The following is a 25,407-nucleotide window of genomic DNA, read 5'->3' as shown; positions in this document are numbered from 1 at the left end:
AGGCCACTCGTTCCCTTAACAAACATCATCTAAGAAACATATACATACAATTGTGTGGCTACACACATGGACAGTTATGCATGCGCAGCTGGGCACACACAACCATACCCCCCCACGGCCATAATGCACACACAGACAGTCGTGCAAATATACAACTGTGTACACACATGCACAGCCCCACAAACATGTGGTCATGCACTCTCACATGCACAGAGACTTACACAGAACTACACAAACTCACAGCACACAAATACACTCCTTTTCTCCTGCATTAGACGCACAGAGACAAGTTGAGCCCAGCTCCTTGCTGGTGTAACTGCACTGGAGTGAGACAGTGGAGTTGGATTTGCCCTAGTAAATCCTGACCATCTCTGCAGCTTCCTGTTGTGAATGGGAGCAGAGTCGCAGGAAACCTATTACTCTTCCAGGCAAGGGAGGCCAATGGCTGGGGATACCAGGAGCTCCGCCGAGAGGAAACCCCCCTTCAGCCTTTCACCTGAAGCTGGTAATCTCCCTGTGCTGAGTCCCTGGAACAGGGGAATTGTGTTTGAAGCGCAGCCAGTGGTGATTTAGTGGCAGACGTTTGCAGAAGAGACTTTGATTAATTCGTAGTAAAATAAAGTAGCGCTCAGGTGCCAATGCCACATTCCAGGGCGAGCCGGCAACCTAGGTGCGCGCTGGGCCCAGCGCCAGCTGCCTGAGCAATCCCCGCGGAGGCGGCAGCACCAGCCAACCAGCAACCTCTCCCTGCTTGGGCTTCTTAATTTCTATTTTTTTCCCTTCCCTGGCAAAAAATATGGTATTTGGTAACAAGCTCCCATTGCAAAATGCTGATGATTTGGAGAATGTGTCACTGAGGCTGCGGGGTGATAAAGAGGAGCGGGAGCCCAACCAACAATCTGGCTCAGCCAGTTTGCCTATTTATTAAAGAAAAAGCCCAGATCATTAGCTTTTTTGTTGTTCAGTTTGTGGGCAACTCCCCTCGTGGCAACTCTCAGGCGCCCAGCAAATTAAACTTGGTATCGGACTAGGCAGGTGGCAGAGGGACCAGCAGCACCTTTGTCACCTAGTTAGTGCCACGAAACTAGCAAGAAAGTGGGATTCATTTTTGCTAGCGCGCAGGTAACACTTTACATGACCAGGCAGAATTGTCCTCCAGCATAGACGGCAGCTGTTAACCAGGGGTCCCTTCACATGAGTTAGCAGTATCCAGGTTATGCTGTTGTCAATCCAGAGGAGCGCTCTTGAAGCCAGTGATGTCACTGGTATACAGGACCTGGACGGGGGGGACGGCATCATTGGTGGTAGCAGTTGGGGTTCCCTGAGCTCTGTTTCATGTGGGGCTGGGGTGTAGCAGCCTGTTTGATTGTGTGTTTTAGGGATTTTGTCAGGGAAGAGGTCAGGAGCATCAGTTACCAACAGCCAGAAAATCTGCAGAGCTTCTCTGTGGAGTGGCAGCAGGGGTCAGTTATAGAGCTGGGGGGTACAGCAGCTCTCCTCTGCCCATCGCTTGAAGGCATGCTAAGTATCCCTGAGATACCATCCTCTCTACTGAGTTGGCCTCCAGGGCTGTTGAATGGGGGACTTAGGAGAGCCGCAGATCTGCACTAAGTGGCCCTTGTGCTGCCAAAACTCCCACTGACACCCCTGGGCCCTGAGTGGTCATTCCCCTAGCCACCAGCAGAGCGCCGGCTGGTGACCGAATGCTGGGTGAGTGAGGTGGGAGTGCATGATTTTGATGACCAAGCTCGGCTTCCATGGGGAGTTATCTAGAGTCTGGGAGTTCGAGCTGGAGAAGGGATCGAGAGTTGCGCTGGAGCTTTCTGACCTAGTTTTTTTAACAGAGAGTTGGTTTAGGAAGGGGTTGGGTTCTATATTTTAATAACAACTGGCATCTCAGCCCCTTCCCTGGGAAACAGCCCCCTTCTCTCCTTCCTCCCCAAGACCCGGTCCATGCCCTCTCCACCGTCATCCTGTTGATAAAGGCTCCCATGCCCCTCCTCACATGGGCCCTGATGGGAGGGGCAGGGTATTTTTCAAGGTTTCTGCTGGGTTTTTTTCCCTCTGAAATATAAGGATGTGCAATTTTTTTAGTTTCAATTTAGCATTGGAGAATTTTATAATTTAGTAATTAAAATCTCTGATAGGCTTTAGAAATTGCAGCTAATTGAATTTAATGGGAAGATGATTTTCAATTTTATTTGATTACCCGGACCCCTGGCATTGGTATTTATGGGAAAAAAATGGGAAATGTGCTGTGTGGGCTAAGATGGCATAATTGAATTAAGGCTAATCGGATTTCTTTGTCATGAATTTCACTATAATTTTCCTATAATTTTCCATTAGATATCTAGTTTACAAATATTCACAAAGAAATGAAGCTCTTTCGGAATGGAGATTGCTGGCTAACAGGATTACTGGGACGATAGCTCGGCACTGCCAACCCGGGCTCCTTCAGTAATGCAATCGCTGCGTCTGCCTCACACTTTCCGCCTGCCACCGCCTCTCCCTGCCCCCTCCTGGCCCATTGTCGGAGCCTCCTGCACGGCCACGCTTCCTTCGGGGCCTTTATTAGCTCTGCATGTTTTTGTGTCCGGCACACACATACTCAGTGTCAGCACACAGGCACACACACGGTGACAGCACATGCACATGCAATGTCTGCACAGGCACATGCACACACAATGTCAAATCACATACACGTGTAATGTCAGCATGCACACAGTGTCAGAACACACACGTGCACATGTAACGTCAGCACGCACACACATCCACCCACAATGTCAGCATGTACCCGTGCATAGTATCGGCACATAAACACTGTCCGCACCCATGCACGCTCATGCACACGTAGTGTCAACACATACAGACACTCTCACACGCAGTATCATGAGGAGATTCTTCCCCATCGCTTCCTGTTTGCCTGATGGGGAATCTCCCCCCATTCAGTCCCTGCTGCACGCTGCATCGTGGAGCGTTCTTGGCCTTCGTTCTCCACCAGATGCTTTCCCAGGGCTCTGTTCTCCGCCCTTTCCCCCATTCCCTGTCTCCTTTGTCACTTGCTGTCACTCTCCCCCTATTGCCAGGCTAACCAAGCCGAGTCCTGGGCCAGCCTTCCAGTGCCAGCCCCGCCTGCCTCCTCATAGGGCGGTCAGCGCTCTCCAGCTGCACTCCACTAGGCTCCCCGCACAAAAGCCAGCGCAGGGGCAGTTTTCAAGTGGCCATGGCTGTTGTCCCATGGGAACCGGCTGCTCTCAGCTGCATAGTGGCCCCCAGTGGTACCCTGCATGCCTCTGAGCAACAGCTGTCACTGCGTGTCTGTGCTGTCCCATCCCACCTTCCGTTCCCAGCCCCCTCAGGTACCTCCCCTCCTCCATGGAGTTTCAGAGCAAGGCTCTGGCTTGCTGCATCCTCACCAAGAGAACCCATCAACTGCAGAGGGAGCTGGGGATTTCCCAGCCTGCAGGGCCGGCTCCAGACCCCAGCGCGCCAAGTGCGCGCTTGGGGCAGCATTTTGCCGACAGGGCGGCAGGCGGGTCCGCCGGACCTTCCACAGTCATGCCGGAGCCGCGGGTCCAGTCGGTCCACCGGAGCCGCGGGACCAGCGAACCCTCCGAGCTGCGGGAGGTCCCCTGGAGCCACAGGACCAGCGGACCCTCCGCAGTCATGCCTGCGGGAGGTCCGCTGGTCCCGCGGCTCCGGTGCACCTCCCGCAGGCATGCCTGCTTGGGGCGGCCAAATTCCTAGAGCCGCCCCTGCCAGCCTGCTTCTAGTTTCCCTCCTTTCTGCCCTGTCTCCTCTCCAATCCCAGACAGTTCAACTTCAGAGATTATAGTATCTGAAACGCACCCCCCCACCACCATGTCCATGGAAGAATCCATGTGCAGTTGCTTCTGCTCTTCCTGTCACCACTCCCTCCATCCCATCCACCCTCAGGCAGGTCAGCTCTGGGCATTGGCACCAGTTCACTTTCCATCAATCCTAAAAGCCAAGCCCATGTCTCTCTCTCTATCATCTCCACCTCTCTTACTTGCCGGGGGACCACGCCCTGCACCATGCACCTGCTGAAGCCCCGTCCCGCCCTGAGGCCTCGCATAGAGTCATTGCCCTGGGTTGGGCAGTGAGAGAGGGGGCAGTGGCAACATGGGCTCCTCTGTGCTCCAAGCCAAACTCTGGTGCCTTGGCTTATGGGTAAGCCTTTGGGACCTGCCCATTCACACACTGCTCTGGGAGTGGGGCACAGGAATATGCCTCCTCCTTGGCACATGGGCTGCAACATGGACTTAGAAGGGTTTTACCGCTGATACCCACTTGACTATCACAGCCATAATCTTAATGCCCAGGCAAGACCCAGGAGCGGTTCTTGGTATGTGCAGTATGGTGATGTTTGCACCACTATGTGCTTACGTGTGAGTTCATGTATGTGTGCATGCTTTTTTGTGTCTGTGCTTGGACACGTGTCTTTACACGTGTGTCTTGTGCATGTATTTGCACACGTGTGCGCCGGAGGGAGACAGATTGGAGCAGGGCCCCTCTTTTTGTTCAGTGTCTGTACAGCACCTAGCACAATGGGTCCTGGTCCGGGACTGGGTCTCTCAGGTGCCGCAGTAAAACACATAATAATAACGTTAATTAATACTGCTGGGCCTGCCAGTGCCTTTCAGAGGGTTCTCTCTGAGATGGAATCTTGGGTAGTTTCAGGGCAGGGAGCTCTGGGCTAGACCAGGGTGGCATTTGCTGGTTTCATGGGCAGTGTCCTTACACCTCAGGGCCATGCACGTTCACTCCTGGACTCAGTTCCATTGTAAAACTACCCCCCCTTTGCCTCCACCCCAAATCCCCAGTTCCCCCCAGGGCTGCCCTTTAAATCGTCATTGTTCACTGTAGCTCTTGGTGAGTTGCTTTGAACACCTTCCCCCGAGCGTCCTCTGGGCTCCTGCGCAGCATGTGGCCTTACTCAGTGTGCATTCACTGCTTTGGGGCCTGCTTCTGGTACAGTCAGTCCCCGGGGGGAGTGGTCAGGTGGCAAGCTGGGATCGCTGGCAGAGCAGGAGGGAAAGGGGGCGGGGGGAGGGAGACTAGTGTCAAATGGCTTGAATAAAGCCCAAGGAATCGTAAGTAGCATGAGCTAGGCCTAGGTGCCAAGACCCGTTGGCCCTGCATAGCCCCACCCTGCACACTGATACTCAGCGTCGTCTCTGGCAGTGCTTGCCGGGCTTGTCATGCCAATAAAGTGATTGAAACTGTATTGAGAAGGAAGGAGCGAAAGAGCAGGAAAGGGGAAGAAAGCACGGATTGTCTGCTCCTGCCGCCCAGGCCCCGAGGCCTCTGGGCACCTCCCTTGGTGAAACAGAAATCAAACAAAATTACAGAAATAGGGCAAGAGCATTTGCCTAATAAACTCCCTGAGCGAGAGGGAGTGGAGGAGCCTGGAGATGCCAGATCCCCAGCCCAAGAGCCAGAGCCCAGGTGGGTCTAGAGCAGAAGGTGCTTGGGTGAGCCCCAGCGGAGGAGAGAGAGGGAGGGAGGGAGGGAAAGTGAGAGAAATAGAAAATGAAGGGGGAGGAGATGGGCAGAGGGGGATGTCCCACGTAACATTGTCCCTCTGAAATGTGGCAGATCCCTTGATCAACCCTGGTGCAGCCTTCATGGGTAAAACATTAAACTGTAATAATAATCATCATCCCTCGCCCTCTCATCACAGCTTTCATCTGAGGATCTCCTAGCACCTGGCAAATATTAATTAATTAAAGTTCTTAATGCCCCTTGGAGGCAGAGGAGGGACATGCCGAGATTGCTTCGCTTGCCTCTGAAGTGCAGCCACCTCTGGGGTGGAACGTGGCAGCTGCTCGACATTGCAGGCTGATACTGCAATCCAGTTCAGGACAGGATGAAGGGCACTGCCCTCTCTCCAGGCATCTCAGGGGTCAGCTAGAGTGTGGTCTGAGCCAGCTCTGCCTTTGGGAGGGGCAGACCCAGTGGTGGGGACGGGGGGCAAAGCTGCTGTGTAAATGGGATCCCAGCAGAGCAGGAAGCCAAGTGGCCCCCGTGGGAGGGAAGAGCAGCCTTTTCTTGGGTAAGAGGCAGGGAGGGAGGATGGGGAAATAAAGCCTGATCCTGTGACTGGAGATCACTGAGATAGGAAATCAGCCTCCCAGTTGCGTCAGCTCCAGGGCGTGGACTTCACCTGAAACGCTCCTCAGCAGGTGGCTTCTGGAGGAGGAGCAGGAGTGATAGTGAGAAGTCCGCACCAGAGTCTGCAGCGGGAGTCCGGGGGGGGGGGGGGGAGAGAGAGAGTGTGTGTGTGATTGCATGTGCATGTGTGTGCATTTGACTGTATGAGCATGTTGTTTTATTGTAGGAGTGTGCCTGCATGCCATGTACATCTGTGCATGCTCTGTGTGCATATGTATTAATGTGTGACTCTTCATTTTTGTGTGTGCAGGAGCACAGGTGTATTCAGGAGGTGTATGTGTGTCATTGTGACAGTGTGTGTACACTGTGTGTGTGCCTATTTGTTGACCCATGCGTGTTATTCTGTGTGTGGTCCCTTCATCCTGGGGTCTGGAATACAGAACCCAGGCTCTCAGGGAATGATGGTGATGGGTAAAAGAGCTCCTACCATTTAATTATTGTATGTTTGTAGGAAATATTAGAGGGGAGAAATCTGCGTTCATACAGGATGTTTCTCATGGTCTGGAACATAAGGGAGACTCAGGAATTTTAGGCCCCGAAAAGAGGTGCCAGGCCAAAATCAAGTTGTACAAACCCTGTGATTAATAGAAATACAGGAGCAAAATATTCCCTTGCAGTGGCTTGACATTACAATGTCCTGCTGGGGCCTGGGAACCAGGAAGGGGCACTGACTAGAAACTGGCTAGGCTAGTGTCACTGTCTGGTCTGCATGGGTATGGAGGGGTGGTTGGCAGATTTAAAAGATGAGACCCAGCAATCCTGGTGGTAGGAATCACCCAGCAGCAGAGGCCAGGCGTGTTGGCCGACAGTCCCTTTAAAGTAGGAGTTTGATTTCTTCAAGCTGGAAATGAGCATCGTGGCCTAATGGTTTTGGGGTCTTTAAATAAATGAGTGAAGCAGGAAGCCGTCAAGATATCAAGATCTGGTCCATCTGGCTTCTGCTGGTGTAAAACCTAGGTGAAGGGCAACACTCCAGCTGGGTGCATGGCCCTGCTCCACCAGGGGGCCCACAGGCCCGAAAGTTGGCTAGGCCAGGGAGGGAGGGGTATGGCCTGGGTCCTCCGATTGGGGGCACTGCTTTTCTTCCCCAGGTGTGAACGCCCCTGAGCCGCAGCTTCCCTACTGATTTGAGGGCAGGGCAGACAGTGCCCTCGGTCTTAGGGCATCCAGTCCACATCCCCTCCTGTGTGGCCACTCCCACTTCCTGGCCTGTGAATGGATCCATGGTGGACTCCCTCCTTCTGGACTTGAGCCCAGTGTCTGGTTTTGTGCCAGCGGAAGCCAGGATGGCTAGAGCCCAGCAAGACAATTCAAACCCTCTTTGGGTCACAATGATGCCCCCCACCTCCTGGTGTTGTCCTAAGAGGTTTTACACATGCAGATTTAGGGCCTGCCATGATGGCACCCATGGGGTCCCTGAGCTACGGAACAGCTCCAGCCCTGTGGGTAGTAGCTTGGGAATTCATTGGCTATTCCTAAGCACTGCCTGAGCGTCCTGCTCTGCCAGAATCCACATGGCCCAATACAGAACGTTTAAAAAAAAAAAGAGCTCACAACCTGTTCAAAATACCTATTTAATCAGGTAAATAATCTGTTCGTTTGTTTTAAAGAAAGAGACGTGTGTGTGTTTACCCAACACGCCTCTGAGAACCTCCCTAACATTCTTTTCTACTTAAAAATAAAAGCAACAAAAAATGAGGAAATTCAGGGCCCAAAAACCATAACCTTGTTGGAGCCAAACACATCCCTGGTGTAATGGCACTGACTTCCTGAGGCCTGCGCTAGCAGTGGGATTGGCCCAGTGTGTTTAAATAATGTTAAAGCTTGTGACATAAACCAGTAAAATACTGAACCATTCAGAGTGAACACTACTGCTCTGGCCTGAGTTTGTTTTGTAGTGCGCACACACACCCATGTTACACTTGTGTGTAGACACACGCACTCCTGTTACACTGTGTGCGCACACACCCCTTATTACACTTGTGTACACACCACCCTCCTACATTATGCTCATCTACACCCACCCACCCCATATTACACTCATATACATGTACACACACACACTAGTACACACTCCCTGCCTTACCCAATACACAGTCATTCTCTCCCACACAACATTGCCTACTACACACTTAGAGACAGGGTGACCAGACAGCAAGTGTGAAAAATTGGGACGGGGGTGGGGGGTAATAGGAGCCTATATAAGAAAAAGACCAAAAAATTGGGACACCTGGTCGTCCTACTTAGAGACTTCTCTGCACACCACACACACACTGTAACACACCCATTTGCGCTCTCACACACATGCACTGATTCATTCCCACATGCAGTCATTCTCTCTCTCACACTAGCACACACTCATAGACACTCTGCCTTCCACAGAGCACACCCCCTCAGACTCATTCACTCCAGCCTTTCTCTCTCTAACGCTGCAGGGATTCCTGTGACCAAATCAGGCTGGGAGAGCTGCTTGGTTGCATTGGCTCTTTATTCAGTTCAAGCTTGTCCAGGATAATATCGCCGCCCTGTTGGCGCAAAGACTCGAAACCTTTCTAGGTGACTCCTTAGAAAAGGGGATGTGGCAGCTCACCTGGGATTATTTTTATTATTTGTATTGCCCTAGCACCTAGGAGCCCCACTCAGAGCCCAGGACCCCATTGTGCTCAATCTGGAGTCAGCAGGCCAGATTCTGATCTCAGCTGTGCCAGTGTAACACCATCCCATGGGGTTACTCCAGATTTACACCCATGTAACTGAGCTCAGACTGTGGCCCAGTAGGTCCCAACTCTAGGGCGTGAGGGAACCGTGTGCAGCCTTGAGGGGGCCAGCGCCGTGGAAGCATCGATCCACTGACGCCTGCCATCTGTGTGAAGCAAGCCAGAGCGCAACACAAATGCAAAGGCACATTTCTGCATAATTTTTTCCTCCCCACTGGTGGGTTTTGTTCTCATTCAGAGAAACAATAAGTAACTCCCTCCCCCTCACCCCCATCCTAGGGAAGGAGTGGAGAAAAATACCCAACTCCTTTCCAAACCAAAAGCTTCCACAAAGCGATTGCATCTTACGTTCTCCTCTGCCGAGTGATCCCTACATTAAATACTAAACAACCATGTTTGCTCAGCGCTTTGAAGGGCCTAGGCTGTACTCTCCTCACATCTGTACCCACGGGCTTACTTCAGACTAGGGGACAGATTCTGATCTCCTTAACACTGACATGTATCTGGAGTAATTTAAAGCGTTGCCTCCAGCTGCACCAGGTCTGATTTTGGCCCTTTGGAGCAGGTGTAATCCAGTGCAGAATTTGACCCAGGTCAGATCTTGATTTCAGTTACCGCAGTGTAAATCCAGAGTCAACTCCAGTGAAGTCAGTCGCTATTGCTAGTATCAACCAACTTTTATTTAACATAATCTTCCCTACAGGGTGCATCCCCCTGGCACAGCACTTTGCCCAGTTAAATCAGTCCAGAAGGTGGGGGAGAGAGACATTGAGCCTTAAATCTCTATCCCTCAAGTCCTTGCCACCGAGCTCCCTGGCTGCTGGGGTTAGTTTCCCGCAGGGGCTCGCGTTCACTGGCCTTGTGTGTCTTTTCTTTTCTTTTTTCTTTTTTCTTGGGGCCCCGAGTCCCGCCTCTCCGCCCGTGGAGCCAAAGGTTTGGGAAAGCAGCGAACCAATAAGGCCGGCCCCTAGCAAGCAGCCCTGATAGGGTAACGCTGCTTGGCTGGGCTTTTTTTCAGAACTGCTCAGCTCGCTGGCTGGGAGCTGGTTCCCTCAGCATCTTCCCTGGGAGGCAGCAAGCAGAGGCTGGGGAAGGCACCCTGATCTTTCACCTGCCCTCTAGCCAGTAGGGAAGGCCAGGCACGGGGGTGTGGCCAAGCTCTGTCCTGCCAATCACCTTCACTTTTGACAGCCAGCCTTCTCCTCCCCCCCACCCCCCCTCCCACCAGTGAACTCTGCTGCCAAAGTGTTCTCGGGGAGGACCGTCAAAAGCAATGACATCAGTATTTTAAACCAACTTGTTATTCGGGGAGCAATCAGTTGCAATTAGGTATTAATTAAGTATTATGAAAGTTGATTATTTGAGTGAATTCGGCTTTCGTCTCTCCGACTATGGTAAGTACAGCACAATTGTTCTTTTCCTGTCCCTTGTTCTTTCAGTTTGCACACACACAAAAAGCCCCTTCTGTGCGTCTCTTTCCTTTTCCCTCCCCTTTCCCTTTCATTCTTTCATTTGTTCTTTCTCGCCCGGTGCCGCTCTCTTGTTTTATTTTTCTTTTCTTTTCCTCCCTCTGCCCGTGTCTCTTCTCTCGCTCTCTTTCCTGCGGGCGCGACCGATGGGGCTGGTTCGTCTATAAATAGTTTCTCTTTTAGTTTAATAAACTACCCAGCACAGCTGATCAGCTTTGGGTGGCCTGGGAGAGGGAGAGAGAGAGAGAGATTTTAATTTCTGTCTGTCTTTTTTTCCTGTTTGGTGGGGAGAAGAAGAAACTTTTTTTACGTTCCCAAGCCGGTACTGGGAAAGTGGAAGGTGGCAGGGGTGTGTGTGTATGGAAGAGTGACATGTCACTCTGATGGGGGAGGGGTATCGTTTTAGGGGGGTGGGGGGGTTCCTCCGCTGGAGCTTTAGATGTTGTGTGGAAGCTTGTGAGAGTTTTGGGGGAGCAGCTCAGAATCAGGGTGCCTGACCCCCAGGTACAGCTCAAGGTGGGGACTCTCAGGCTCTTTCACTTTTCTTTCAGTTGTTTTACGGAAGTTCCTTCCCCCCCAGCCCAGCCTCTCTCTCTAACCAGATGAAGTAAGGAGGTGGGGGGAACTGGCTTCAAGAGGATCTCTCCCTCCCGGTAGATTTCAGGTCCAGATCTGTTTGGGAGGCTGTCACCGAGAGAGACCCCAGGGTGAGAGAGGGGAGGAGGGACTGATAAATGGGGCAGAGAGAGAATGATACAGAGGGGGGGGGAAGTTTGTGGGGATTTTGAAATGATTCTGCATATATATATATATATATATTTAAGTCATATGCGTTGTTTTTTCTTTAATTTTGTTACCTCCTTCTAAGCTCTGGCGTCTTGTTGGTAAAGGTTGCTTGTCAGGTTTCTGTGCTGTCTAAATGAAAAGGAATTTAATTTATTTGGGACAAGGTAGTGTCAGATGAAGAGGATGCTTATTACATTTAATGAGTATTTTTTTTCACCTGGGCACATCTGGGATGGGTTTGTTTTTGTCCTTTCCATGCGAGGTGTGTAGGCTCTGGGAGGAGGGATGGCAGGCCCCCTTCTTCCTGGTTTTGGTTTCAGATTACAGGGCCCAGTATCAGGACTGGATGCGGTTTTGATAGTAGATTTTGTGGCCCAGTCTCTGGGTTTTAGTTCTGGTGTCAGTCCAGGAGGGTGTGAGGGGCTCTCTTGGCCTATTGTCAGTCTGGGGCATGGGTTGGGATTGAGAGATGCTACCTGGGTGGGGTGAGGTTTAAGGTTGTGATTTCACGGCCCAGTATCAGGCTGGGATGTGATTTCAGCATGGGAGTTGAGTTGTCAGGCCTGGGATAGGCTTTGGGCTTGGATTTCACAGCCTTGTCTAGGGGTTCAGTGCAGGCAAGTTTGGAGTTTGTCAGGAATCCCTCAGGCCCCATTTCCCACTATATGAGGTTCCAACACTGTGTCTTTTTTGACCCAGTCCTACTGGGGAAGTGAAACACCATCCTTCTCAATGATTTAACTCCACTCTCCCCTTGTTAAAAACTAAATGACAGCAGTGGGCCAAACCAGCTTGCACTGGCGATCCTGTCACTATTTGGATCATTATTGTTGTACATTTTTACAAGGGATAAGACAGTAATAAACTGGTTGATGATTGACTGGCCTGAACTTTGAACTCTGCTATTTTGCTTTAAAAGAATAAAGTTGTTTTTTTTAATGATACCAGGAATCAAAAAGAGCAGGAAGGACTCGCACGCCTTGGTTTGAGATCTCGGTTGGCCCAGGCCTGGGCGTGTGCTATTACCTTTCTTTAGTAGACCAAGGAGCTGGGAGGCTGAGTGGGCAGGGGCAGTGGTAAGGATGTGGTGAATTTAAGGAGGGTGGATAATTTTAAAGGGAAATAAACAATGATTTCCACCCCCTGCCCCAATCCCCATATCCAGGAACTGTGGCAGCTCCTAGATTGGGGATTGAATTGTAGCTGTGCTAGGTGTTTTCAACCAGAGTTGGCCTGGTTTCAGGACCTCTCTCCATTCAAACTCCCCTTTCTGGAGAGGTAATGCCCCCTGCTGGCTGGAGCTATACCCTGTCAGCCAATAAGTATCAAACGCTCCCTCACATGCAGAGTCAGCCAGCTTCACCAGTAACCAGGGCTCAGTCAAGCAAGTGTAACGCAAGCATAGGCTTCCCCGCGGTACTTGCAGGTAACACAGACCTTCTACACTCTGGTATGGGAGCCCAGGTGCTGATAAGCTATGGAAATCAGGATCTGGGAGATCTGTTTAGGTCAGCATTACAATCTGCGTGTGGGTGAACCCATCCACTGTGATCATGGGGCAAAGACCTGCCCCATGATTGCCACCTCTAACCATTATCTTCTTGAGAGCTGGCTTACCTCCCTCAGTCATTGTGGCTTGAATTCTCTCCAGTCCCTTAGGCCTTACATCCCCAGGGCAGTACCTGAATAGCAGCTCATGAGAGAGAGGGGGAAGTCAATGGGGACCCAGTGTATAAAGTATGGAGGCCTGGTCCTTCTTAAGGGCTTTGTACACTGAGTTGATACACATATGGGACCTCTAGGATCAGAAACTTCCATAGGAAAGTTCCAAAGGTAGGAAAGATCTCCCAGGCCAACTGATCCACCTGGACCAGGGTAGGATTATTCCCTACCTGGGATTGTGTAGGAATCTGCTTTTAAATATCCCAAGCACTTGGGCTCCCATCACTTTCCCTGGGACTCTTTCATCATCTGATCAACCTCAGTCTGAGGAACTGCACTCAGACTGGGGACAAGGAGCCTAGATACCTGGGGTAGGGAATTAATACTGAGATAGTTGGATGCACCCAATTTTCCATTGGGGGATAATTTTGCACTTTCATTGTGTTAAAATGCTGTTTTCAAATGAACCTGGAAATATCCCCTGGGGTGGGGACACCACCCTTGTTGCTTCTAGAGGACAGCTACTGGATTTTAAACAACATTTAGAACAAAAAAAAGTAGGGTGCGTATGTAAATGCAATGTACTGTATCCTTCCACTGTAAAAAAAATAAAAAATAAAAAAAAATAGTGCCTACTTCACGAATAGAGAAAACAGTGTGGAAGTGGGTGTGATCAATACAGATACTCAACCTGGGAGGGAACAAGCATTTATTATGTAATTTTTTAACCTTTAGTCTCTCTTTCTATGGTTCCCTGAGCTGTTTGCCCTTCTCCCCTGTCTGCTTTCCACCCATATGGGGAAGGCCATACACATGGGGAACTTTTCTGCCGTTTGTTTTGGTTTTGACCGAATGGGTAGAATTCTACAGTAGGGCTCTCATGCTCTAGTCAGTTCTCAGCAGCCTCCCTGATAAACTCTCGCAGATTTTTCCATAATAGCTGGGCTGCACTTGTGTCTTGGGCCTACTTTTGACTCACTTTCTACCATCAAAAAGTAAATCTGGGCTGTGGAATGGCTGCCTGTTGAAGTTTCATACTCAAAAGTTGACAGAAAGTGGCTGGGAAGTATCAAGCTGGTGCAGAGAGCATGGCTTGGGACTTCGGAGAGGGGGCAGTGTCTTTCCCCTCTTCTCTCCCACCTCCACCCCGTTGCCTCTTTTCGTCCACAGGGATATTTTGTTGTCTATATTTTTTTAGGGTGGTGGGTTTCCAACCGGGAGTCCGTTCACAGGAGTGCCATCATGGAAAAGGCCCAGCCTGTTGGTTGGCCAACCAGAAGATGGTTTGGGACAATCCATGTCCTGAGCGGCACTTTGCTAGCCAGAGAGGGGGCACAGGAGATTTTATTTGGGGAGGGAAGGGGCAGAACCCACCCCCCAAAGTCCCACATGGTACTGTCCCCCTCGGTTTAACGCGGACTGGATCAATTTGGACGTCTTCAGCAATAAAAAATGCCAATGTCGTCCTAATTCACCAGGCCCCAAGATGACAGCAAATTTACATTTTTTAATTAAACTAGCAGCCAGTTTTTATGAGAGGGGGCTGGGTTATGCAAATCAAATGGTTGTGTACGAAAGATTAGGAGAGTTTGGGAATAAATTCCACAAATGCTAATAAAAAAAAAAGAGAGAGAGAATGAGAGAGGGACATTGTTCCATTAGCCCCTTTTAGACTGATTTCCCATGAGAGAAAGGGATGTGGGAGTGGGGGGGAGAAGGCTTTCAGAGACAGGTAAAATCCATTTTGAGGATTGAAAGCCCCCTTCGGACCAGGACCCCGTTGCTCCCTGTTTCTTCTCCCAGAGCAGAATGGCGCATGGGGGTGGGGAGAGGCACCAGAGACAGGAGAAGGAACTTATTAGCTTCTAATTCTTACCGTACAAGTTAGAAACACGAACCGGGAGCCATTGAGCTGCCAGAAACATCTGTCTTGGGTGACTGCGGCCAGGCCAGATGCACGAGGGGGCACTCTGTGGGCGGCGGATGGGGTGGCTCTGTATAGCGCGAGGCCCGATCAGGTGAGGGAGTGGACCCTGGATGGGCAAAGGGCTAGGCCTGTTGGAAGGGGAGAATGAGACAATACTGGATGGGCCATATGAGGAAGTGGGGCCTGGACAAGCACAGGACCAAGCTGAGTAGGGAAACTGGGGGCTAGATGGGTACAGGGCTTGGCTAAGGAACTATGCAGACAAACAGGAACAGACACTTGCTCCACACTGGATGGGTACAGGGCTGGGCCAGACAGGTGCAGGGCTGGGCCAGCATGCTGGATGGGTGCAGGGCAGGGCGGGCATGCCGGCTGGCTGCAGGGCTGGGCCAGCATGCTGGATGGGTGCAGGGCTGGGCCAGATGGGTGCAAAGTTGAATTGTTTGGTACAGTGGGTGCTGGATGGGTATGAACATATTGTTCCCTCCCACAAACGCCAAACCCTCTCTTCCTCCCTCCTTTGGGCTCATTGGTGCTGAGTCCATAAGTAAGACTCTCACAGCTTCACCTGTCTCTCCCGCATCCCACTGGACCAGCACTGCCCTTCCTCCTGTTTCTCAGGAGACTCCCTTTGCATCTGGACACACAGGCACTGGAAGTATCCCTGTCCCTCGGCCCATGGGGAGAGTGGCTGACAGCACAGCAGCAGTGGGATCTGGTGGGGTTCTTCCTCTTCCAGATGCTTCCCTGACAGCCCCATTGAAATATAAATGTGCAATTCATCTGGTTACAACATGTCGCTCTTCAAAGTTCATGAAGTCCTTTCCTAGGGGCCATTGGGGTTTCCCAGCCTCATCTTCTGGCTGCGTTGGAGGTTCCCTGGTGATCTGGGGGCTGGGTCCTGGCTCAGGTGCCAGGTACAGAGCAGAGCAACTGTCAGCCACTGAAAAACAAACATAAAATGTTCCTGAGGTGGGAAAGTGTTTGGAGCTTCCAGTCCTGGGGCAGTTTCAGGCTCAGAAGGAAAGCTGAGCAGCACATACAGCCTGGTGAGCGAGCAGGAGGGGTAGGGAGGATGAGAAGGGAATAGGGGACAGGCATGGGAAGCACTAGGTGCAATTCGCCTGCTGGTCCAAGTGCCCACAGCACCAAGCACTCATTGGCCCAGTGTGGAATTTGGATCCCCCATTCCCAGTTTTGGGTGTGAAATGATGATTCACCAGTGCCCCCCTGTGAATTGTGGGAGGGGTTGTTTCAGCAAAGCTTCTTGTGAAATGAAGTGAAAAGTAAAGATCTGCACAGGTGTATCTGGGGGCAAGTAGAACTCACAGATGTGCGCATACCCCCAGCTGTGCTGCACACATACGCACCTGCTCTGGACACACCTACACAGTCTTGTATGCACACACACCCAGCTGCACTGCACACACACCTCTCCTGGACACAATCCTCCACACTCTTTTACACACACACCTACTCATGCTGTACACATACACACACATCTGCTCCGGACACAGCCTACACACTCTGCACACAGCCACGCTGCACACATACACACACACACACCCGTGCTCTGGACATGCTCCCTCTTACACGCTATTGTTCACTCACATGTGCTGTGCTGAGCCCTCTCTTCGTTGATTCTGTTTCTGGAGGGGTTGGTGTCTCAGTGTTTTAGTTCTGTGTGTGTGTGAATGGGGCTGGCATCAAAGCCCTGGACCCTGAAGGCATTTCTTTACCTATAGGACAGGCCCAGCATGGCCTGTTCCTCTGCCCTTTGCTGTCTGGGCTAGTGTGCCTCAAGTCTGGCCTGATGGATAAGAGGGGAGCTCAGCCTTCTGGGCACATTCACTCCTTGGCCTCTGCTGAGGTTGCTACCAAGGGAAGTGGTAGTAGTGCTGGTGGCTTTTGTCATGTAGGCTCCTGAGCTGCCCTGAGACCAGAGACCTCTGAAGCTACCAAGGAGGGGTCTATGTCAGAGCCCTAGTTCTGGTCTTCGTCAGGATCACAAGGGTCTGCGTGACGTGTGAGCGTCTGGGGCACCAGCACAGATGTGAGCACAGGCTGGGGGAGAGATCTTTAAATCACCCAGGCGCCTGGCCTGTTAAGTGCTTCCCCACTGCAATTTACTTGTTCCAGTCAGTCCCGTTGTAAAGAAAGCAGGTAACCTTCCAGCCTAGGGGCAAATGGGGATCGTTCAGCACAGCTGGCCCTGGAGGAGATTCAGAGCTAAGGAGCCCTGCACCCACTTCCACCTCATCTCTGCTGCCAGCCAGTCTCATCTGCAGAGCATCAAGCACACACCAAGGCGGAGTGTCAAACTGCATGGGACAGGAGGAGGATGCGGGCGGGGAGGGTGTGCCTGCGCAATGGGGACCATCTTGCTAACTACCAGAGCGGAGGCCAAGGGGCTGCTGGAATGAAGGGTCTCAGGAATGAAGTCTGAGTATAGCAGAGGGCCCTCTCCCCTGGGTTATTTTGGATCCCTTCTCTTGGCTGGGGAGGCTGTGTAATTGCATTGGTAATTGCAGAGGAGTCAGCCATATGCGACCGTGTAAACTGAGGAGGGAGAGAGGCCTAGTGGTTAAGGTCTGGGGCTCAGGAGACCTGGGTTCTATTCCTGGCTTGGGCCCATCACGTCCCTTCTCTCTGTGCCTCAGCTTCCCTGTTGATAATATGGGGATAACAACATGCCACCTGTGCAGCCCAGAGCCAGGGTGGCACTTCAGCGATGGGAATAAATGAATTAGGGCTTTGGCCTATCCATGGGCAGAGTGCAGGGCTAGGGCCAGGAATGCTGCTTCCCCTAGGCAGAGCAGATCTTACTTCTGCCCCCCATCCCCACAATCCTCCTGCCTCCTTGGGTCCTCTCTGGGCTCGCTCTGTCCTGTTCCTGTTCCTTAGCAGAAGGGTCTTTGGAAGGCCTGTGAGATCCTGGGACGAACGGGGCAAAGTCCCAGCGGGCTGTTACTGTTGTGAATGATGTCACCGTACCTGTCAGTAAATGGAGGTGATTCCTGGGAGAGCAGCCCCCTGGCCTGGGATTCTCTGGGGAACAGCTGCTGGTGGCATAGGCAGGGCCAAGGGAAAACTAGGAAGTGGAATGTACTGCAGCTTCCCAACCTGGGAAACCATCAAAAGCCAGGTAGCGCCACTAGTCCTCATCTGGTATTTCCAGAAAAACCTGGCATCCTAGGGCGGAATTTATGATGGAAAAATAAAATAATAATAATAATAATAAAAAAAGTCCTGATCCCTTTGAGGCCTGAGTCATAAATGCATCTTCTCATTAAAGCAGCTCCACCTCTCTGCAAGGCGTTTGCCAGCTTAGTGCCTGTGCACATCCACGTGTTGGACTGACCCACCTGTGGGAGCTCTCCCCTTCCTCACCAGGAGTCCCTAAGCATCAGAGCTCCTCTCTCTTGTGGTCCTATCAGTGCCCCTTTCTCTACTGAGAGCAGGCCTGGCTTCTCCAGATCCCATGCCACCACCCTCTCCCAGGCCTCTCTTCCTTGGGCTCTGGGGTAGGGCCAGATATGGGTTCAGGGTGCGGGAGGGGGCTTCAGTCTGGGGCAGGGGGTTGGGATGCGGGAACAGGTGAGGGCTCCGGCAGGGGGTGCGAGCTCTGGGGTGAGGCTGGGGATGAGGGGCTCAGGATGTGGGAGGGGGCTGCGGGTTGAGGCAGGGGATTGGGGTGCAGGGGGGCTCCAGTCTGGGGGGTGGGGCAGAGGGGTTCAGGGTATTGGAGGGGGCTCTGGGCTGGGGCGGGGGTTGGGGTGCAGGGGGGTGAGGGCTCCGTCTGGGGGTGCAGGCTCTGGAGTGGGGCTGGGGATGAGGGTTTTGGGGTGCAGGAGGGAGCTCCAGGTTTGGGGGGGACTCAGAGCTGGGGCAGTGGGTTGGGGGGCCAGGGGGGGTGAGGGCTCCATCTGGGAGTTCAGGCTCTTGAGTGGGGCCAGGGATGAGGGGTTTGGGGTGCAGGAGGGGGCTCTGGGTTGGGGAGGGCTCAGGGCTGGGGCAGGAGGTTGAGGCGCGGTGTTGGGATGCAGGATTACCTGCAGCCCCTCCCAGTCAGCGGGGGGGGGAGCTAAGTTAGGCTTCCTGCTTGTCCTGGCACCGTGGCCCCCGCTACACACCGAAAGCGGCTGGCAGATTCAGCTCTTAGGCAGAGGTACGGCAGGCGGCTCTGCACCACACTGCTCTTGTCCGCAGGCACTCCCTCCCGCCAGCTTCCATTGGCCACAGTTCCTGGCCAATGGGAGTGCGGACCCGGTGCTTGGGGTGGGGCAGCGCACAGAGCCCCGTAGCCCCACTGCCTAGGAGCCGTACCTGCTGGCTGCTTCCTGGGCACAGTGCAGTGCCACACCAGGTAGGGACTAACCTGCCTTAGCTCCACAGCACAGCCACCTGGACTTTTAATGGCCCGGTTGGCAGTGCTGACTGGAGCCACCAGGGTCCCTTTTCGACTGGGAGTTCTGGTAGAAAACCGGACACCTAGTCACCCTACTCCTCTTCCTGCTGGATAATTCGGTGGGAGTTCAGGGTGTTTTGTAGTTGTTTGAAGCTCCCCTTCCCATGCTTGTTTCAAAGTGGCACCCTGCACAGCAGGCAGAGGAGGAAGGAAGCCGCTCCTGGAGTAATTACTGTGTCTGTGTGTCCTGAAGGCGAGAGCAGCTGTTCTTGCGGAGCAACCAGGGTGGAAGGGAGTTGGGGGGCGTGGAGAGGGGCTGGTTTGGTCTTTCAGTTGAATATTTTTTAATGGAAACACAGTCAGGCTGGATCCTTTCCGATCCCTTTGTGGAACTCAGCAAGGGCTCAGGGGTCCGGGCCCCTCCAGAGCAGAGATAACACTGCTTTGCTCTCGCTTGCTGGCTGCCACTCTGTACCTCTCCTTCCTGCCGCCTTCTTCTCTCCCGCCCTTCTCACTTGCCTCTGTTCTTCTCACCCTTTTCCTTTCCCGGGCTCACGCTCTCCTTTCCTCTTCTCTCTCTTCCACTCACTTTCCCATTTGCCCTCACTATTTCTGTCAGTCTCTTCCTTGTTCTTCCTGTCATTCTCTCTCCTTTCCCTTTGTTCTGATTCTTTCACTCGCTTTCCCTTTCACTCTTCCCCTCCACTTCTGTCTTTCGCTTCCCCACCCCTTACTGTGGCTTAGTTCAGATGAGCAAACACCTCCCAGTGAGAGGATTTGATGAGTTCTGTGACTTTCTCACCTAACTACTGAACTATCACTCAAATTGATACAAAGAGGCGGGCCGGTCAAACTTTTCCTTTCTGTAAACCATGTGCCTGTTTAAGAGAAACCACCAGCCCAAGCACCCTGAGCAATTGTCTCCTCATCACCACTGCTGCGGGCTTGCGAGTGTCGGATGATGTTTTTTCTGTTACTGTGAGTCTGTTCTCTGCAGACTCTTGGCTCCTGGGAGCTCCAGGTCTGGGACAGGTAGGGGCGGGATGTAGATTTTGGCAGGATCCCAGCCTCTTTGGAGGACGGTTTGTGACATCACTTGTTTGCTTTGTTTTATTTTCAAGAACATTTTGTGTTGAAAAATGTGCAGCCTTTGCGCTGGTGATTGGTGGCAGGAGCTCAGAACCAGATCTAGCTTCCTACGCTCCAGCTGAGGCCAGTGGGGGGATGGTGGAGACGATAGAAATTCCTGCCTACTCCTAGCCCTTCTGGGGTGGACTAATGCTGGCATGGGGAGGGTGATGCTTTGGGGGGAAGTTCTGGCTAGGCCTGGAAGCCAGCATGTGGCTGCGGAGGAGCCTTGGTTGGATTTCCTGTAACCTGCTAAATGTTGCTCGGCTGAGAGAGCTGAGCCCCTTGTGCTGGGAAGGTCTGTTGGGACTGACTTTAGGATATCCCTGGCTTGTTGGGGTTAGGGGTTGGGTCATACTTAGAGCTGCCGATATGACTGAGGCTAGGTCTAGGTCTGCAAAACTGAACGGGGGAAGGGGGTAAAATGGGGCCACCTCTCCCCCCAGCACTCCCTAGGTGTAGAACTGTGCAGAGGAGACACCCGTTTGGGGGCACTCGGACCCCTCTGGCCTTGGGGAAAGAGCCTGCAGGTTGCAGCCAGCCAGAGAGTGAGGCTGCTGCAGCAGTGTGGGAGCCATTTCAGCAGGAACCGTGGGATGCTGATGATGCATCAGTATTTCCCATGGTTCTGACGGCCATTCCTGGAGTGGTGCTTAACGGCAGTGGGCTCCAACCCTCTCTGACTCCCTCTCTCACGACCTCTTCACCTCAGCCCCACCTGTCCCTCACACTCTCCCTCTTCCTCCCTGCCTTCCTTTGCTGTTTAGCTGATCCCCCCACAGCTCACCAAACACCAGGGCACTAGCCCGGTGCTGGCGGCTGTTACGGTGTTCCCTCTGCTTGTGTGTTACCCCCACCCCTGTGGTTGTCTTATCAGTTAGATTGTGCACTCCTTGGGGCAGGGGCTGTCTCTTACTCTGCCTGTGCAGCACCCAGCACAGTCGTCTCGGATCTTGGACAGGCCACCGGCATACCCGTAATAAACATTAATAATAATAATGGGGTTCAGGTCAGGGCAATGGTCATTGGTTTGGTGTTTTTTAAATTCTGCGAATATTTATTAGTTCTCCATTTTGCGGTGGCTCCCCAATGTGCTGTGCAGCCATATGTAGGAAGCTACAGCCCCTGCCCTGAAGTGCTGGCCCTGTACCCTCCACCTGGGGGTCAGGTAATTCGTAGAGTGGGGTCTAGGGCTCATCCCCTTCAGTGTCACACCCTGGTGATTTGCAGAAAGCCCCCAGGGAGGTGCCTCTACCCTGTTAACTATTGGGCCAAGATCTCCTGAGAAGATTGTCTGCTCCTAGTAAACCACACCTCCGTCGGGGTCAAGGTGACCTGGGTGACAGACTAGGACAGGGAGCTAGAAACAAGTCCAGTTCAGGCAGAGTAACTTTGCACAGAGAGAAGGATGCATGGGCGGGCAGGTGGTATTTGGCAGGCAGCTGGCACAGAATGTCCCTGATGTAGATCCTAGACAAAGGTTCTGCCCCCTTCCACCTTCCTAGCATGGCTGCAGCCTGAGTGTCAGGGTCTGGGATCTGAAATCTTGTGGTCTTGGCTTTATTTGTGCCCACAGAAGCTGTGGCCGACAGCGCAGAGAGAAGACCAGTAACAGCCAGGAGGAAGAGGAGGTGGAAGGGGGAGGAAGACAATGTTGGTGAAAGGGTCTAGGAAAGGATCTGCACACAAGCCTATTTCAGGGCTGGCGCTGGAGGAGGATCGATGACAGGAAAGCAGGTCTCTTTCCCAGCCGTGTCCCTAGTTCATTGATGTCCAAGATTAGTGTCTGTGGCTTTGTCTGGTCTGTGTGGAAAATGTTCCACTCTTGCAACCACTGGCCAGCGTCACTGGTGGGAGTGACACTGCGGGGGCAAGGCTAAAGGGAACCAGAAACAAGAGGCCATCAGGCGGTCTCTGAATCCTGTGAGATTAACATGGTGACGATGGCAGAGACTGAGGGCAAGGTGAAGGCGTTGGTCTTTTGAGGCCTTGTTCTGAACTGACCCAGACCCGGGCTTTGTTTATAGTCACATTCACGCCGGTCGCTTCCTCTGCCGCAGGCCCTGCCCAGTCCCCACCATCTGCTCTCTTCCCAGGGAGGACATGGCCCCCCAAACCTGAGAGGGGTACAGCCCCATCCTCCAGGGACAGGCACTCCCACCCTCTAAGGCAGGAGCTCTCTAAGTCTCGTGTCCCCTGAATGAGCGGTGTCTGCCTACCAGCCCCCCGTTTCCCTGTGCTGGCGCTGCATACACCACTGGGCTCTGTGAACGCGGAGTTTGTTTTGCCAGGGTGACCTGTTTAATCATCTCATTTTCTGGTGGCCGTTTACTCCTCGTTTCCACGGTTACGGCCCCATTAAGGGGAGAAGCAATAAGGCAGCGAGTCAAACAGGTAATAAAAACATTAAAGCCATGTGCGCGACGGGGTGGGGGCGAGCAGGAGTGCAATGAGATGAGACGGGCCACACTGGGGAGACAGCAGGGTGTGGGGAGCCTGCACTCAGGGCAAGCAGAGCCCCAGCCAACCCCCAGCCTCCGGAAAGATCTGGCCAGGAAAAAAATACTACAGTATTCTACAGCACTAACCCAAACCACGGCAGCCTAGAGCAGCGTTACTGCAGTACTACAAGTGGCTGGGAGTGTTTCAGAGCAGAATACTGTTACTGCAGTACTCTGAGTGGTTGGGAGCACTTCAGATCAGAGTACTGTTCCTACAAGGCTGTGTATGGCTGAACAGTCCAGCTTAGAGCAGTTTTACTGCAGTACTGAGTGGCTGAGAGCACTCCACATCACAGTACTAATACTACAGTATTGTGAATGGCTGTAACATTATAATTTATAACATGATTACAGTGCAGTTAGTATAGTACCTATGGACCCAAACATTAAGTGTTGCAATAGTGCTGCTGCAGTAGTTCCGAACACCCAAGATATTTCTGGTTTTCAGTAGTGATATTATAGCACTATTGATGGCTCCAAGGAGTGCAACTTACAATAGTATTATACAGTGCAGTTCCTGCAGTAATATCCATAGCCCAGAGCACTACAACTTGCAATAATGTCACTAATACTCTAGTGATATATTTACTACAGTACTGCTAATGGCCTCAGTCGGCATAGTTTGTAGTGTTCCTGTAGTGGTTTGGACCGTTCCTAGATAGAGCACTAGTATTTGTTTAAAGAACACTGCAACCTCAAGGAGAAGGTCAAACTCCATGGAAACAGCCAACAGAGCCCTGTTCCCCCTGCCCCATTGAGGCAGTCAGGCTGCCAGGAAGTGTGCAGACTGGAACCATTTGCCCATGAGTCTGAGTAACAGACAGACTTTAGATCCACAGCTATGGAGGTAGTCATGGCTGAAAATCCAGAGGGAGCTGTGGAGTTTAGGCAGCATGGCTGGGAATGGTCTTCCTCGCTTGGCAGTATGATGGAGGGAACCCTTGGCTGACTTCTCCACCATGATCTGGAGCCGGGAAGCAGCACCCTCAGACAGCACTAGAACTAGGGAAGGGCAAAGAAAGAGATGGGGGACTTTCAGCACCAGTCAAACTGTCCGGGGTGTAGCTGCCATGCACAGTTCATTTCATAGGAGCAGTGTTTCTTATGCTTACTGGGAAGATCAGGGCTTTTGTTAACACATGCTATCTCTCCCTAACTGGCCTGTCTGTGTTAGTGACCAGACAGTAGTGCCTCCCCCTTGGGAGATGGTAGGCTGGATCTGATCTCTGATTTGCTGGTGTCAATCCAAATAACTCCATTGACTTGGTAGTTAGTCCAGATTTACACCTGTGTAAGTGGGATGAGTCTGGCCACATGGGTCCCCTATAGACAGGGGCCATGGCCCAGCTGACGTGTATGAATTTAAAATCACTAACAATGCCCCCATACATTTGAAATATGAATGGGAGTCTAAGCCCATGCCAACAGATGATCCCATTTCAAAGTACATAGGCCCTGTTGTTACTGTTCCTTCTCTCCATCCTTTCCCATTGTATGTTTTACTGCGGGGTAGGGAGGCCGAGGTGGGATTATGGTGTGAGATGAAGAGGAGATAGCTAATGAGATCCACCTCTCCAATCAGTGCCAGGTGCTTGTTTTGATGATTAGATGGAAATGATATAACTGAGAAATTATTAAAGAACACTTTGGACAATATGAGTATTGGGGCTGGGATTCCCAAAAGCAGCACACAGCATTGGCCAAACTTTGATCCCATTGAAGTCAACCGGGAGATTATCAAACTCACAATATCTTCTGGGAACAACAGAAGCCAAGTACTCAGTAGAATTGTACTGGGCCCTGACATCTGCAGGAATGAGACAGAAGCTCAATGAAGCTGTGTTCTAATCTCCCATCTGGCCAAGAAGGTTCAGACTATAGAATCATATCATAGCATGACAATAATGGTCCATTAATCCACCTAGGGCCATTTCCTGCTCACTTTATTTGTGTGAATAGCCTAGTCTCCTTTAGAAAACTTACTCGCATGAGTAGGGTGAGCAGACTTTGAACTCCTTAGTCTGTTCCCAGGGCAGTGCAGGATTGCTCCATACAGTATATTCCCCCATTGCTTTGTTCCGTTCATTTATGAGCCATGGTCTTGGTGTAGATTATGAGACATCTTGGAGAGCTGAGAGCTCCCCTGCTCAGTGGGGGTGTAAGTCACCCCTGTGTAGAGGGTCAGCACAGAAGACCCATGCACACAGGGACTCTAACCGTCCTTGGCCTTTGCACAGGGAATGAATTTCATCCTGTGTGAGAAGAAGTTAAACGTAACCATCTTCCAGAATCAGGTTGTGCAGCCCTAATGGCAGAATGAAAATGTTCAGAAAAACAAACAGGCAAGGGAGGGGGGGGGAACACCTTGGGGAAAATAACTAACTCCGGGCATGTTTCCTTTGCCAGCTGTCTCTGCTGAATGATTTTACTCTGCTGCCCGCCCTGCCTCGCCCTGCTGGAGTTTTTCTATTTCTGATCTTGTTTTGGGTTTTATAGTTTCTTTTCTCCCGACTTTATCAGAAAGCATATTTGTGGTGAGCGCCTGTGAAAGGACCCAGGCTGCTGAGTAAATATTCAACGTGCAAACGAGCAGTGTGACCTTGAGAGAAGGGGA

At 52.0% G+C, this 25,407-nt stretch overlaps 1 protein-coding gene across 11 annotated transcripts in view; it reads left to right on the top strand.

Annotated features, from left to right (window-relative positions):
* The window catches only part of CASZ1 (castor zinc finger 1), a 394,551-nt gene that overhangs the window by 263,844 nt on the left and 105,300 nt on the right, over nucleotides 1-25,407 (top strand). For 3 of the 11 annotated variants that reach the window (XM_044996151.1, XM_044996142.1, XM_044996154.1), the window contains exon 1: nucleotides 10,161-10,306. The exons of 7 other annotated variants lie outside the window; for them this stretch is intronic. In XM_044996151.1, coding sequence (XP_044852086.1) covers nucleotides 10,258-10,306 — 49 coding nt within the window. In that variant the 5' untranslated portion in view covers nucleotides 10,161-10,257. Of the gene's footprint in view, nucleotides 1-10,160; nucleotides 10,307-21,927; nucleotides 22,030-25,407 lie in introns of those variants that run through there. One more of the 11 variants, XM_044996153.1, reaches the window with a different exon arrangement.

Source organism: Mauremys mutica, chromosome 21 (assembly GCF_020497125.1).
Source record: "Mauremys mutica isolate MM-2020 ecotype Southern chromosome 21, ASM2049712v1, whole genome shotgun sequence".
NCBI lineage: Eukaryota > Metazoa > Chordata > Testudines > Geoemydidae > Mauremys > Mauremys mutica.
Note: the sequence above shows the minus strand (reverse complement) of the source record. Positions and strands in the feature narration are given on the sequence as shown.